The 15,417-nt window shown below is 37.9% G+C and overlaps 1 protein-coding gene across 1 annotated transcript in view; it reads right to left on the bottom strand.

The window, feature by feature from the left end:
• Positions 1-104, bottom strand: part of LOC115032149 (triadin-like) — a 74,514-nt gene extending 74,410 nt beyond the window's left edge. The window contains exon 1 of the mRNA XM_029482640.1: positions 56-104. Within this exon, the coding sequence (XP_029338500.1) occupies positions 56-104 (49 nt within the window). The remainder of the gene's footprint in view (positions 1-55) is intronic.
• Positions 105-15,417: the final 15,313 nt, after the last annotated feature.

Genomic DNA, 15,417 nt, shown 5'->3' with positions numbered 1-15,417 from the left:
CTTTTCAGATTCTCTAACTTACAATTATGCTGGTATAGTAAATGAATTCTATTACCTTTATCTTTCAAATCTGAAGAACTCTTCCCAGATTTTTCTTTTTTCATTTCTAGAAGAGATCATAAGAAAGAAATCATAAAACAACATATTATTTTATCATAAGATTTTTTTTTCCAAGTTCTGTTTCGGAGAGCTTTAAATATCAGAGAACCTCTTCATTGGTATTCAAAATCTAGCTGTCTTCTGATCTACATTAGACTATATGGTCCTAACAGGTTGTAATTAAGAATACATTTGTATATATAAGTAGACACATGCATGAAATAATAATTACTAAAAAGGAGACTACATATTTGAAGGGGAGAGAGGAGAGGCACATGGGAGTTTTGAGAGGGAAGAAAGGGGAGGGAGAAATATAATTAAATTATAACAAAAATAAAAGTTAAAAATACTACAGGTGATACTATATGAAATCCAGCATCATATGTTAACTATGTATGAGATAATATCAGATTCTGTGTTGTCAGAAATTCTATAGGACACATATGTTTTCTTAGTCCTTCTACTGCCATGAAAAGTTTAAACAATTTCTGTCCTTCCTCCCTCTCCATACTGCTTGTGGACGTTGTACATCGTGGTGCGGAGCCTAGTGCGCACCACGATGTACAACGTCCACAATAAGAATACATTTGTATGTATAAGTAGACATATGCATGAAATAATAATTACTAAAAAGGAGACTACATATTTGAAGGGGAGAGAGGAGAGGCACATGGGAGTTTTGAGAGGGAAGAAAGGGGAGGGAGAAATATAATTAAATTATAACAAAAATAAAAGTTAAAAATACTACAGGTGACACTATATGAAATCCAGCATCATATGTTAGCTATATATGAGATAATGTCAGATTCTGTGTTGTCAGAAATCCTATAGGACACATATGTTTTCTTAGTCCTTCTACTGCCATGAAAAGTTTAAACAATTTCCCAGGCTTGTGAGTTAGGACAACTGCCAGTTAAACTAGCTTTCTTTGGCTTAACTTCAACATCAAAAATACTAAGAGCTTTAGACACATAGTACAAAGGCAGATTTGGAGAATGACAGGTCTTAGAGTAAGAGAGATAACTTGGAAGATTTCTGCAATGAGATAAGATGGAAAGGTGAAGACATTTTACATGAATAGGGAATCCTAGGCTGGACAGGTCCATCAGCAAGACTTTGGCTGTGTAAGTTATTTATAAGCAACAGAATGCTGTAAAAGTAATACTGTGCAACTCAAGAGCCAACTCTGACATGGCCATGCCATTTCCATCATGAAAATCTAGAGACAGCAGCTCTGAGAATTTCAGCTAAATAAATTCAACTTCTGACACCATACTGAAAATTGTACGTAAAGATGAGCAGATGCCTTTTCTTATTGGAGTGTTAGAAACCAGCTAGCATACATCGTCAGTTAATGACAGAAAATCTTTATATACACAATAGTAAGAAATTTCACAAAACTTTTACAAACCTGATATTTAGTTGCAATTTTATGAGTTACCTCAGTGAAAATCATTTAGTTTATCTTTTCTCAATTCTGATTAAATTACACACAAAATCAAGCAAATGTCAAAATAATTAAATTGTGTTCTCCACATACAGCTAGTGGAGGAAATAATAGTTTCTTGAGCAAAAAATATTGTATCATGTCTCCTTTTAGACATGGAAAGGATTTATTAAATCTACCTTTTTAAAATGACAAATGAGAAAAATCCTTGCAAGTTTATCTTTAGGCAAGAAGAATTTTTCTGGACAGCAAATACCGTCTTAGCTGTATAACTGAAGGTAACTATATGCTGTGTCTTTTTAAGTTGAGAATGTTTCTTAGGTCTATAGTATTATAATATTCCAGTAAGTTAGATCCAAAGCACAGGACTGAAAAATCCATAAATTTTGAAATATATTATGTTAGCAAGATCCTGCAAAACAAGTAATTCAGAAGGGAACTGAAGAAATGGATTGGTACAGCTTATATACAAAGGTTATTGTAGTGAAGCAAGTCCATCGATAAATGAAAATGTTAATATAACTACTATCATGTTATTTTTAATTACCAACAACCCCAAATCCTATTTGTTCTTCAAACAGATTGACTTTACTTAGTGGACAAACTGAATGAATAAAAGGACAATAAAACAAAGTTAAAAATACTTCCCATAAAAATACATGCAGATTTTTATTAAAAAAAAACACTATTGCCTTAAGATCTAAAATTTAGCTATATGTTTCATGCATACTAATAAACCATACTGACATACCATACATGGTATTAAGAACAGTAATTTGAAATTATACATGCTATTGCTTTATATTTAAAGATAATATTTATAGATTGTGATTTTAAAAAGTACATTGAACAAAACGAATATGATTAAAGATTTTTCAGTTTGATCTAAAAACACTCAATTGTAGTGAATCCAGGAAATGTTTTATTGAGTCTGAACATGACTGAAAGAAGGAAACTGAAATTAGTTTTTCTTATAACTCTATCCTGCAGGTCAAATGCATGCATATAAATAGTATTTCATTTTATTAGATTTAAGTAAAATACTCCTGGAAGAGGCAAAAGAGTAAAAACAATAAGGAATGTCATAAGAGAGGAAAGGGACTTATCATTCCCCTGGGAAAAGTTTAACAGTTTCTATCTCAAACAATCAGTATTCAAGTGTTTTAAAGGAAACAGCAATGATTTCATTATGTATTGCTCAAAATGATCATTTTCAGTAAGAATTTGATACACATGTTGAGTGCTCTCTAAAAATATTTTTCAAATGTTAAAGAATAATTCAATTACAAATTTTTATTTGACTACATTCCCATCTTGTTGTATTTTGTTAGCCTTAGAACCTAATTTGGATTTATAAATCTTTGTGTTTTATTTTTCAAAAATAAAATTTTGCAACCTTGAGATGTGAATGACAATTCAATTAAAACTCATAGGAAAATTTACTTGACAAAATGTTCTCAGTCCTTGGAGACTGTGGTGATATGTTGTCTGACAGGACCTTGTAAACAAAGGAAAATATAGTGGTTTCTGAAAGGTAGTCGACATAATCAGACTGGAGAGACAGTGAATTCTTAAACAGATGACTGTCCCAACATGGTGCAAACAAACCTGAAAAACTTCCTTTAAGCAATGGGTATGTTCCAGGAACGCTGGGGTGCACTTGTGCTTTGGATATCCAACATACAGTATAGTCTGAGAGTTCAAGCAGCTGATGAGTATGGATCATATCTAAGGTATATTTGGCCACCCCAGATGGAAAAAATAAATAAATTCTTCTCAATCCACTTGACATTGCAAATCAAATGACTAGCTCTTTTCTCTTTTTAGATAGAACTCTTCAAACTGGTTTAGATTAGACATGTCTCCTGAAGTAATTTGGGTGCTCAAGTTCTTTGACAAAGTTCTCAACCCCACAGACTAGAGCTCTCTTTGCACATGCTTATTGTGATGGAAGAATCACCTTTAGCAGAACACTTCTGGATCTGGCATGGCTGTGTAAGGGGAGGTGTGACAAAGTTCCTGCCCCTGGAGCATCGATAGACTCTTGATCCCATGACCCAGACATGTGCTGGTGGTTGCTGTTGCCCAAAAGTGGATTTGCTGTCTTTACTACTCTACCTTCTTTCTTTCTTTTTTTTTTCCTTTTTTAATTAGGTATTTTCTTCATTTACATTTCCAATGCTATCCCAAAAGTCCCCCGTGTGCTCCCCCCGACTCACACTTCTTGGCCCCGGCGTGCCCCTGTACTGAGGCATATAAAGTTTGCAAGACCAAGGGGCCTCTCTTCCCAATGATGGCCTACTAGGCCATCTTCTGATACCTATGCAGCTAGAGACACGAGCTCCGGGGGGGTACTGGTTAGTTCATATTTTTGTTCCACCTATAGTGTTGCAGATCCCTTTAGCTCCTTGGGTACTTTCTCTAGTTCCTCCATTGTGGGCCCTGTGATTCATACAATATCTGACTGTGAGCATCCACTTCTGTGTTTGCTAGGCCCAAGAATAGCCTCACAAGAGACAGCTATATCAGGGTCCTTTCAGCAAAATCTTGCTAGTGTATGCAATGGTGTCAGCGTTTGGAGGCTGATTTAGGGAACAAAACACCCATGGAAGGAGTTACAGAGACAAAGATTGGAGCTGAGACTAAAAGATGGACCATCTAGAGACTGCCATANCCGGGGATCCATCCCATAATCAGCCTCCAAATGCTTACACCTTCTTTTTTAATTGGTATTTCAAATGATATCCCCTTTCCCACTTTCCTCTCTGCAACTCTCCTATCTGATCCCCCAATACCCTGCTTCTATGAGTGTGCTCCCACAGCTACCTACCCACTCCTGCCTCCCTCACTGCCCTAACATTCCTCTAAACTGGGGCATCAAGCCTTCAGAGGACCAAGGCCTTCCCCTCCCATTGATGCCAGATAAGGCTCCTTCAGCTCCTTCTGTCCTTCCCTTAACTCCTCCACTGGGGTCCCTGTGCTCAGTTGGATGATTGGCTGTGAGCATCCACATCTATATTGGCAGAGCCTCTCATGAGACAGCTGCATCAGGCTCCTGTCAGCAAGCACTTCTTGGCATCTATAATAATTTCTGGGTTTGGTATTTGCATATAGGATGGATCCCCCGGTGGGGCAGTCAATGGATAGCTTTTCCTTCAGTCTCTGCTCCATTCTTTGTCCCTGTATTTCATATAGACAGGAGCAATTCTGGGTTAAAATTATGGAGATGAATGGGTGACCCCATCCCTCCACTGGGGAGTCATGCCTTGCCTCTGCATATGGTCTTGACAGGTTCTCCCTCCTCCTCTGTATATGTCCCTTGACAGGTATGCCATCCCCGTGGGGTCCTGGGAAGCTTTTGCTTTCCTGGCATCTGGGACATTCTGGTTGCTACCCTCAGTTCCCCATCCCCCATTGCTACACACCTCTATGCAATTTCCTGACCTTCTGTACATCTCCTCCATCTCTTCCCATACATGATTCTGCCCCCCTTTTCCCCTCCCTCTCTTCTCTTCCTCCCTAGTCCCTCACATCCTATACTTCCCTTGATTATTTTGTTTCTCCTTTTAAGTAGGACTGAAATGTCTACTCTTTAGTCTTCCTTCCTCTTGAGTTTCATGTGGTCCATGAGTTGTGTTGTGGGTATTCCACACTCTTTGTCTAATGCCCACTTATCAGTGAGTCCGTACCATGTGTAGACTTTTTTGACTGAGTTACCTCTATTAGGATGATATTTTCTAGATCCGTCCATTTGCCTGTGACTTTCATGAAGTCATTGTTTTTAATAGTTGAGTAATATTCCATAGTGTAAATGTACTATATTTTCTGTATCCATTCCCCTGTTGAGGGACATCTGGGTTGTTTCCAGCTTCTGGCTTTTATAAATAATAATGCCATGAACATATTGGAGAATGTGTCCTTGTTACTCTGAGGTAGTGTCTGCGTTTGTCACTGAGGTGCATTTGCTGTTTGCAGCAAAATACTGGGTCCTCAGATATAGCTGTCTCTTGTGAGACTATGCCGGGGCCTAGCAAACACAGAGGTGGTTGCTCACAGTCAGCTATTGAATGGATCACAGGGCCCCTAATGGAGGAGCTAGAGAAAGCACCCAAGGAACTAAAGGGAACTGCAACCCTATAGGTGGAACAATATGAACTAACCAGTACCCTGGAGCTCTTGTCTCTAGCTGCATATGTATCAGAAGATGGCCTAGTCGGCCATCACTTGAAAGAGAGGCCCATTGGACTTGCAAACTTTATATGCCCCAGTACAGGGGAACGCCAGGGCCAAAAAGGGGGAGTGGGGGGGTAGGGGGAGTGGGGGGGTGGGTATGGGGGACTTTTGGGATAGCATTGGAAATGTAAATGAGGAAAATACCTAATAAAAAATGGAAAAAAAATTACTGGGTCCTGTTTACATATCCAGTCTGTTAGTCTATGTCTTTTTATTGGAGAAATGAGTCCATTAATGTTAAGAGATGATAAGAAATATTGATTGTTGATTTCTGTTATTTTTGATGTTATTTTTTATGTTTGTGTGGCTATTGAAAGAAGATTACTTTCTTGCTTTTTGTAGGGTGTAGTTTCCCTCCTTGTGTTGGCGTTTTCCATCTATTATCCTTTGTAGGGCTGAATTTGTGGAAAGATATTGTGTAAATTTCTTTTTGTAATGTAATATCTAGGCTTCTCCATCTATGATATTTGAGAGGATTGTTGGGTATAGTAGTCTTGGGTGGAATTTGTGTTCTCTTAGGGTTTCTGTAACACCTGCCCAGAATCTTTTAGCTTTCATAGTCTCTGGTGAGAAGTCTGGTGTAATTCTGATAGGTCTGCTTTTATATGTCACTTGACCTTTTTACCCTTACTGTTTTTAATATTCTTTCTTTGTTTTGTGCACCTGGTATTTTAACTATTATGTGATGAGAGAAATTTCTTTCCTGGTCCAATCTATTTGGAGTTCTGTAGCTTTCTTTTATATTCATGGGCATCTCTTTATTTAGGGTAGGGAAGTTTTCTTCTATAATTTTGTTGAGATATTTTCTGGCCCTTTAAGTTGGGAATCTTCAAGCACTTCTATACCAATTATCCTTAGGTTTCGTCTTCTTATTTTGTCCTGGATTTCCTGGATGTTTTGTGTTAGGACCTTTTTGCATTTTGCATTTTCTTTGACTGTTGTGTCAATGCTTTCTATAGTATCTTCTTTAACTGAGTTTCTCTCTTCTATCAGTTTTATTCTATTGGTGATGCTTGCATCTATGACTCCTGATTTCTTTCCTAGGTTTTCCATCTCCAGGTTATCTCCCTTTGTGATTTCTTTATTGTTCCTATTTCCATTTTTTTAGATCCTGGGTGGTTTTGTTCAATTCTGTCACCTGATTGGTTGTGTTTTTCTGTAATTCTTTAAAAGATTTTTGTGTTTCCTCTTTAAGGGCATCTAGCTGTTTACCTGTGTTCTCCTGTATTTCTTTAAGGGAGTTATTTATGTCCTTCTTAAAGTCCTCTATCATCATCATGAGATGTGATTTTAAATCAAAGTCTTGCTTTTCTGGTGTCTTATGGTATCCAGAGCTTTTTTTTTAGTGGAACTGGGCTGTAATGATGCCAAGTAGCCTTGGTTTCTGTTGCTTATGTTCTTGCTCTTGCCTCTTGCCATCTGGTTATTTGTGGTGTTAGCTGATCTTGCTGTCTCTGACTGTGGCTTGTCCCCCCTGTAAGCCAGTTTTTCAGCACTCCTGGGAGAACAATTTTCTCCGGGAGGAATTTTGGTATGGAGAGCTGTGGCACAGAAGGAATCTGGAAGGATCCTGTCCCTTGCTTTTCCTTGGTTCCATTGTCTTGATGGCTCTTGGTGCGTCCCTCTTGGGCCAGAAATTTGAGCAGAAGTAGTGGTCTCCTCTGTGTTCTCAGGATTGTCAGCATTCTTAGGAGACCAGGTCTCTCTAGAGGTTTCTAGGTATGGAGAGCTGTGTCCTCAGGTGTGTCAGCACTCCAGGGAGTCCTACATTCTCCCGGTGGTGAGTGTGTATGGAGAGCTGTGGCACAGGGTCAGCTCTGGGTGCAGATTGAAAATGGAAGGATCACTACTCTATTTTCAATCCCTTTTCTTTTTTTTCTGGGTAGTTTACTTCCCCCAATTACTCAGAACTAATGTTGAATAATTGAAATAGGTGAGATTTTTTCAGGAATGAGTAATAGATATGGTTAAGAGGATGCTGAGGATGGGGAACAGACCCTCTGATTGGCCTTCAGGGTCAATGTGAAAGGATCTCGACAGCATAACCACAAAGGTCATAAAAGCCTACATGATCCTTTGTAAAAGTAGTTCATTGCAAAACTTGGCCTTGAATTTGCAATCATAAGGAGACACATGTACCCTATGGTCCAATGACTGCCTCATTAATTATCCAGTATGAACTTGAGGTCATCAAGAATAGAAAGTTAAGTGGTCTCAGGAAAGAAAAAACATGTATATAAAAAGTAGAAATTTTGTCTCTGCAACTCCTTCCATGAATATTTTATTCCGTATTCTAGGGAGGAATGAAGTATACATACATTGGTCTTCCTTCTTGATTTTCTTGTGTTTTGGAAGTTGTATCTTGGGTATTCTAGGTTTCTGGGCTAATATCCACTTATCAGTGACTGCATATCAAGTGACTTCTTTTGTGATTGGGTTACCTCACTCAGGATGATATCCTCTAGATACATCCATTTGCCCAAAAATTTCATAAATTCATTCTTTTTAATTGCTGAGTAGTACTCCATTGTATAAATGTACCACATTTTCTGTATCCATTCCCCTGTTGAGGGACATCTGGATTCTTTCCAGCTTCTAGCTATTATAAATAGGGCTGCTATGAACATAGTGGAGCATGTGTTCTTGTTACCAGTTGGAACATCTTCTGGGAATATGCCCAGGATAGGTATTGCTGGATCTAGCATTAGTACTATTTCCAGTTTTCTGAGGGACCGCCAGAATGATTTCCAGAGTGGTTGTACCAGATTGCAGTCCCACCAGCAATGGAGGAGTGTTCCTCTTTCCCCACACACCCTCCCCCACCCCCATCATCTGCTGTCACCTGAATTTTTGATCTCAGCCATTCTGACTGGTGTGAGGTGGAATTTCATTTTGTTTTTGATTTGCATTTCTCTGATGATTAAGGATGTTGAACATTTTTTCAAGTGCTTCTCAGCCCTTTGGTATTCTTCAGTTGAGAGTTCTTTGTTTAGCTCTATACCCCATTTTTTAGTGGGGTTATTTGAATTTCTGGAGTTCAGCTTCTTGAGATCTTTGTATATATTGGATATTAGTCTTCTATCAAATTTAGGATTGTTAAAAATTCTTCCCCAATCTGTTGGTGGTCTTTTTGTCTAATTGACAGTATCTTTTGCCCTACAGAATCTTTATGATTTTATAAGGTTCCATTTGTCAATTCTTGATTTTACAGCACAGGTGAAAGGATGGACTATCCACAGACTGCCTCACCTGGGGGTTCATCCCATAATCAGCCACTATTGCCTATGCCAGCAAGATTTTGCTGAAGGGTCCCTGATATAGCTGTCACTTGTGAGGCTTTGCCAGTGCCTGACAAATACAGAAGTGGATGCTCACAGTATCTATAGGATGGACCACAGGGCCCCTAATATAGGAGCTAGAGAAAGTACCCAAGAGCTGACGGGGTCTACAACCCTATAGGTGGAACAACAATATGAACTAACCAGTACCCCAGAGCTTGTGTCTCTAGCTGCATATGTATCAGAAGATGGCCTAGTCAGCCATCATTGGGAAGAGAGGCCCCTTGGTCTAGCAAGCTTTATATGCCCCAGTACAGGGGAACACCAGAGCCAAGAAGTGGGAGTGAATAGGTAGGCGAGGAGGTCAGGGGGAGGGTATAGAGGACTTTTGGGATAGCATTTGAAATGTAAATGAAGAGAATATCTAATAAAAATAAACACTAATCTGTATGACAACTGAAAAACTAAATTTTAAAATAAAAAGAAGAAATTTATATATAATTTAGGGATAAATATTATTAGAATGGGAGTACATGAGGCTATGGAATTGTTAGGATGAGGAAATGAAGATTAGAGAATTAAAAGTTGATGTAGAAACAAATAAAATCTTAGTATTCTGCTTTCCAGCTGATTGAAGAATTGAAGATAACAGTGCCTGAAAAGATATTAGAGATAATTAACCAGTTTACCAACGTAAATTAAAAATTTTGTAAGGGCTCATTTTAATTTCAGTTGTTCGCCGTGTTTCTATTCTTACATGGAAGTAGTTACTACAGACTGCTGACTGCTATACCAGGAAACTGCAAGTGCTGTGTTCTCTCAGGAAACAGGAGTTGGCACTATTGATCCAGGACTTAAATCTAAGAATTTTTGATGATTACTAACAATGATCAAAGCCTTGATGATGTAGTTTTAGTAAATAAAAACTGGGTTCAGACTCTCTAATTATTAAGCTTAAGTTAAAGTTGAAAAATAAAGAATATTGAGAATCATCAGGGAACAGCAAGTACCTGAACTAGCAGCTTACACACACTACTGACTCCAAGTTATTGAATCAGCAAAGTTCCCATTTGTACCTTTCTTAGGTCTCTTCTTATGCTGATGCTGGATCTCAGCAGAATACCTATTAGAATTCTAGAAATTCTTATGGCATCATTTTTGTTCTCCTCTGTGCATCTCTTGAAGAAATTTAAGTAATATGTAATTATATACAAATAAAATCAGGAATTTTATTGTGTAAGGTTTTAGATTGCATATTAACTTCTACTTCAATCTTTAGAGAATTAAATCTACTACAAAATATTTTTCAAGAAAACTTTATTACATATGTAATTTTCTTCCTATCATGCTCAACCTCCAATATCAAATCCCTGTGTTGACAAACAATATAAGCCACAAATGGGCTAAGCAGGTCCTGAATCATAAAGAAAAATCTTTGCTTTTCATGGTTATTTATTTACATAAAGTCTCTTTCATGTCATGTATGTGTACAATGAGTTGAGTGATATTAATATGATAGCTAAAACTATGAGATCATGCATTCTGAAGTTTGTCCAAGATCACACCTAAGAAAAATTGATGACAACCTGTTCTGCTCTGTAGCCTATCTGTTAATTGCATTGTGTGCTTTCTTAGTTTTAAGTTTCTGAGTTTATTGTATATTCTAGATACTAATCCATTATCATAGGTATTGCTGTCAAATTATTTTCTTAAATATATATTTGTAGGCAAATTATTTACTTAATTGATGTTGTTCTTTTCTATATAGAATCCCTTGTAGTTCCTTTTTTGTCCTTTACTGGTCTCTTTCTCTATGCTACAAAAGTCCTAAACAAAAAGCCAATATCTGTGGATACTATTTGAAATTTATCACCTATTTTTTTTTCTTCTGAAAAATGAGAGTCTCAGGTCTTACATTGAGTTCTTAAAGGATTTGTGATTGTGTTTTTGAGGAGAGAAATTCTAGAATTTAGTTTTATTCTCCCACTTATAACTATTCAGATTTGCTATCTCCATTTGTTAACCACACCATTATCACTCTAATGTGCATTTTTGTTCTCTTTGTCAGAAGTTGGGAGCTTTAAATACAAGAACATTTATTTGGACCCTCAATTTTACTCTATTGATTACTGTTTTCATGTTTTATTCAAGTACATTGCTGTTTATCATTTGGAGTATAACTTGAAGTCAGGAGTGGTGGTGATACTGCAAGCAGAGATTTTATTGGTCAAGATTGTCCAAGATTTGTGTTTCCTCATGAACTGACTTTTCAATTATTTTGAAGAACAGAGTTGGAATTTTCCCAAGAATTGCATCGATTTTGTATTGCTTTTAGTAGGTTGGCCATTTTCACAATGTTAGTCCTCTCAATCCACAATTATAAATAAGTTTTGTTCATCTTGTTTCTTCTTCAGCTTATTTTTTAGTATTTTTACAGTTTCAACTGTTAAAAGACTTTCATATCTTTGCTTACATTTAGCCTGAGAAGTTTTTCAATTCTTTGAGACTTTTATGAATTGGATAATATTCCTGATTTCTTTTTCCAGTACATTTGTCATAGTACATTAAAGCATTTCTAATCTATCTTTTTATTTATTTTTATTTTATTTTTAAATTTTATTTATTTTAATTAATTAATTAGTTAATTGATTAAATTTTTTACACAACATATTTTATTCCCCCACCCCATCTCTGACTGTTCCACTTCCCATACATCCTCCCCATCCCCCTGTTTCCATGTGGATATCCCCCCCCCCCAACTCCACCTGACCTCTAAACACCCTGGGGCTTCCAGTCTCTTGAGGGTTAGTTGCAACATCTCTGAATAAACATAGACCCGTAAGTTCTCTAGTGTATGTGTGTTGGGGGCCTAATATCAGCTGATGTATGCTGCCTTGTTGGTGGTCCAAGGTTTGAGACATCTCTGGGGTCCAGATTAACTGAGACTGCTGGTCCTCCTACAGGATCACCCTTCTCAGATTCTTTCAGCCTTCCTTAATTCAGCAACAGGGGCCAGCTACTTCTGTCCATTTGTTGGGAGCAAATATCTGCATCTGACTCTTTGCTTGTTGGGTCTTCTGGAGTGCAGTGATGCTAGGTCCCTTTTTGTGAGTGCTCCATGGCCTCTGTAATAGTGTCAGGCCTTGAGACCTCCCCTTGAACAGGATCCCACTTTGGGCCTGTCACTAGACCTTCTTTTCCTCAGGTTTCTCTCCATTTCCATCCCTGTAATTCTTTCAGACATGAACAATTATGGGTCAGAGTTGTGACTGTGGGATGGCAACCCCATCTCTCACTTGATGTCTGTATTCCTGGTTGAGGTGGACTCTCCCTACTGTCTGGCATTTCATCTAAGATCCCTCCCTTTGAGTTCTGAGAGTCTCTCACCTCCCAGGTCTCTGGTGCATTCTGGAGGGTCCCCCCAACCTCTTATCTCTCAAGCTTGCCTGTTTTCATTCTTTCTGTTGGCCTCTAGGACTTCAGTCCTTTCCCCTCACCCAATACCAGATCAGGTTCACCTCTCCCCCCACTTCTCCCTCCCCTTCCCCCATCCATTTTTTTCTCCCAGGTCCCTCCCTCTCTCCCTACTTGTGATTGCTTTCTTCTCTCTCCCAAGTGAGACTGAGGTGTTCTCACTTGGGTACTTCTACTTGTTGAGCCTTTTGAGTACTGTGGACTGTCTTGGGTATTCTGTATTTTTTTTTTCTTTTTCTTTTTCTTTTTTTTTGGCTACTATCCACACATTAGTAAGTACATACCATGCATGTCCTTCTGGGTCTGAGTTACTGCACTCAGGATGAAATTTTCTAGTTCCATCCATTTGCCTACAAAAGTCAGGATGTCCTTATTCTTAATAGCTGAGTAGTATTCCGTTGTGTAAATGAATCACATTTTCTGTATCTATTCTTCTGTCATGGGACATCTAGGTTGTTTCCAACTTCTGGCTATCACAAATAAGGCCACTATGAACATAATGGAACACCTGCGCTGTGGCATAGTGGAGTATATTTCCAATGGTATAGCTTTAGCCTTATTTAATTTTTTTTTTTTTTTTTTTTTTTTTTTTTTTTTTTTTTTTTTTTTTTTTACATTCCAGATTTTATTCCTTTCCTGGATTGCCCTCTGACTGTTCCCCACACCATATTTCCTCCCAACCCCTCTATCTCCACCAGAATGTCCCTATCCTCCCAACCCACACCCCAACAGACTTCTAAACTCCCTGAGGCCTCCAGTCTCTTGAGGGTTAGGTACATATTTTCTGCCTGAACACAGACCCAGCATTCCTCTGTTTTATACATGTTGGGTTCCGCATATCAGCTGGTGTATGCAACCTGGTTGGTAGTCCAGTGTTTGAGAGATCTTGGGGTTCCAGGTTAATTGAGACTACTGGTCCTCCTACAGGTTTGCCCTCCTCCTCAGCTTCTTCCAACTATTTTCTAATTTAACCACAGGGGTCAGCAGCTTCTGTCCATTGGGCACAAATATGTTAATCTGACTCTTTCAGCTGCTTTTTAGGTTTTTCGGAGGACAGTCATGATAGATCCTTTTTTGTGAGCGCTCCATAGCCTCAGTAATAGTGTCAGGCCTTGGGGCCTCCCCTCGAGCTGGGTCCCACTTTGGGCCTGTTGCTGTACCTCCTTTTTCTCAAGCTACTCTCCATTCCCATCCCTTCAGTTCTTTCAGACAGGAACAATTGTGGACCAGAGTTTTGACTGTGGAATGGCAATCCCATCTCTCAATTGAGGCTCTATTTTTCTGCTGGATGTGGGCTCTACAAGTTCCTTTTTCTCACTGTAGTGCATTTCATCTAAGGTTCCTCGCTTTGAGTCTTGAGAGTCTCTCACCTCCCAGCTCCCTGGTACATTCTGTAGGGTCCCCGCAACCTCCTACCGCCCAAGGTTACCTGTTTATATTATTTCTACTGGCCCTCAAGTCTTCAGTTCTTTTTCCCTATCCAATACCAGATCACATTCACCTCTTACTGCCCCGTTTCCTTTCCCTTCCAGGTCCCTCCCTCCTCTCATGTAATTGCTTTCTTCTCCCTCCCAAGTGGAATTGAAGCATCCTCACTTGATTCCTTCACCTTATTGACCTTTTTGAGTTCTGTGGACTGTATCTTGGGTATTCTGTACTTGTTTTTTGGCTAAAATCCACTTATTAGTTACTACATAAGATACATGTCCTTTTGGGTCTGAGTTACCTCACTTAGGATATTTTCTAGCTCCATGCATTTGCCCGTTTTGATAAATTTTAAAATTATGAATGTGATTTTAGTTTAGTTAAAGAATGTTTGTGAACATCTTTAAAATTGCTCCTTTTTCTTCTTAAAGTCATATTACACCATTCACTCGATCATTTTGCATATTTTGATTAGATATTATTTTCTATATGTAATGCTTTTCAGAGATGATATACTAATTATTTAGAGTTCTATAATTTTAATTCACCCTTATAATATTTTAAACTTTGCATATATATAGACACACACACACATATATATATGCATATATATATATATAATTATGAGATTTTAGATTTTTGGAAAAGACATGGTTAGAATGAATCAAAACCAAAACTATAAATCAAAACCTCAGTCCCCTCCCCCCACCGAACCGGAATTTCTTCCTAGCAATATTTAGTGTAACAAACCAATTTTCTATGCAAGTCCCTACAATATACTAGTATGTTAAACATATAGTTTTTTAAAAATAGAAAACTAGATAGATTTAATATTTATTCAAGATCTCTTCTATCTTTTGAGTGAGAAAACATAAAAGAATGCATGCAATCCATTCTATGCTGCAATTACCCCCACTGAAGGGAGAAGGAAATAAGATTTCATTGAAACACTTGCATTTATGTTGAGTACTGAAAGTGATATTAATTTTGTATTCAAAGAATAAATAGAAATCATCATAGGCATATGAAAAATATGTGAAATCTGAGGAATAATAATTCTGTTGCTTGTCCCTGGCTATACAATAGTGGCAAAGGACTGTGGAATTCACACTGTGGTGTTGTGTTTAAAAGACCTAAAATTTACATCATTATACTGTTGAAAAATCTTTTTATTTTCTTTTTTAATTATTTGAATCAATTTTTAAATTTACATATATTTTATTATATTTTCCTCTTCCCTTGTTCTTCCAGACCCTCTTCCCTTCCCTACCCACCTAATTTTTTTTCTAAAAGACCAACCAAACAAAAAACCATAACAACAGTAGAAACTCCCAAAATCATCAAAATAAAACTATACCCAGAAAAACAAACAAACAAACAAACAACAAAATGTACCCAAATAGAAGTACACACAAGCTCTGCCTCAGGAGAAGGGAGCGCCATCTTGGTTCCAGGACTCCA

The sequence above is a fragment of the Mus caroli genome, chromosome 10 (genome assembly GCF_900094665.2).
Source record: "Mus caroli chromosome 10, CAROLI_EIJ_v1.1, whole genome shotgun sequence".
NCBI classification, from domain to species: Eukaryota; Metazoa; Chordata; class Mammalia; order Rodentia; family Muridae; genus Mus; species Mus caroli.
The sequence above is the reverse complement of the archived record's forward strand: the minus strand, read 5'-3'. Positions and strand labels throughout refer to the sequence as shown.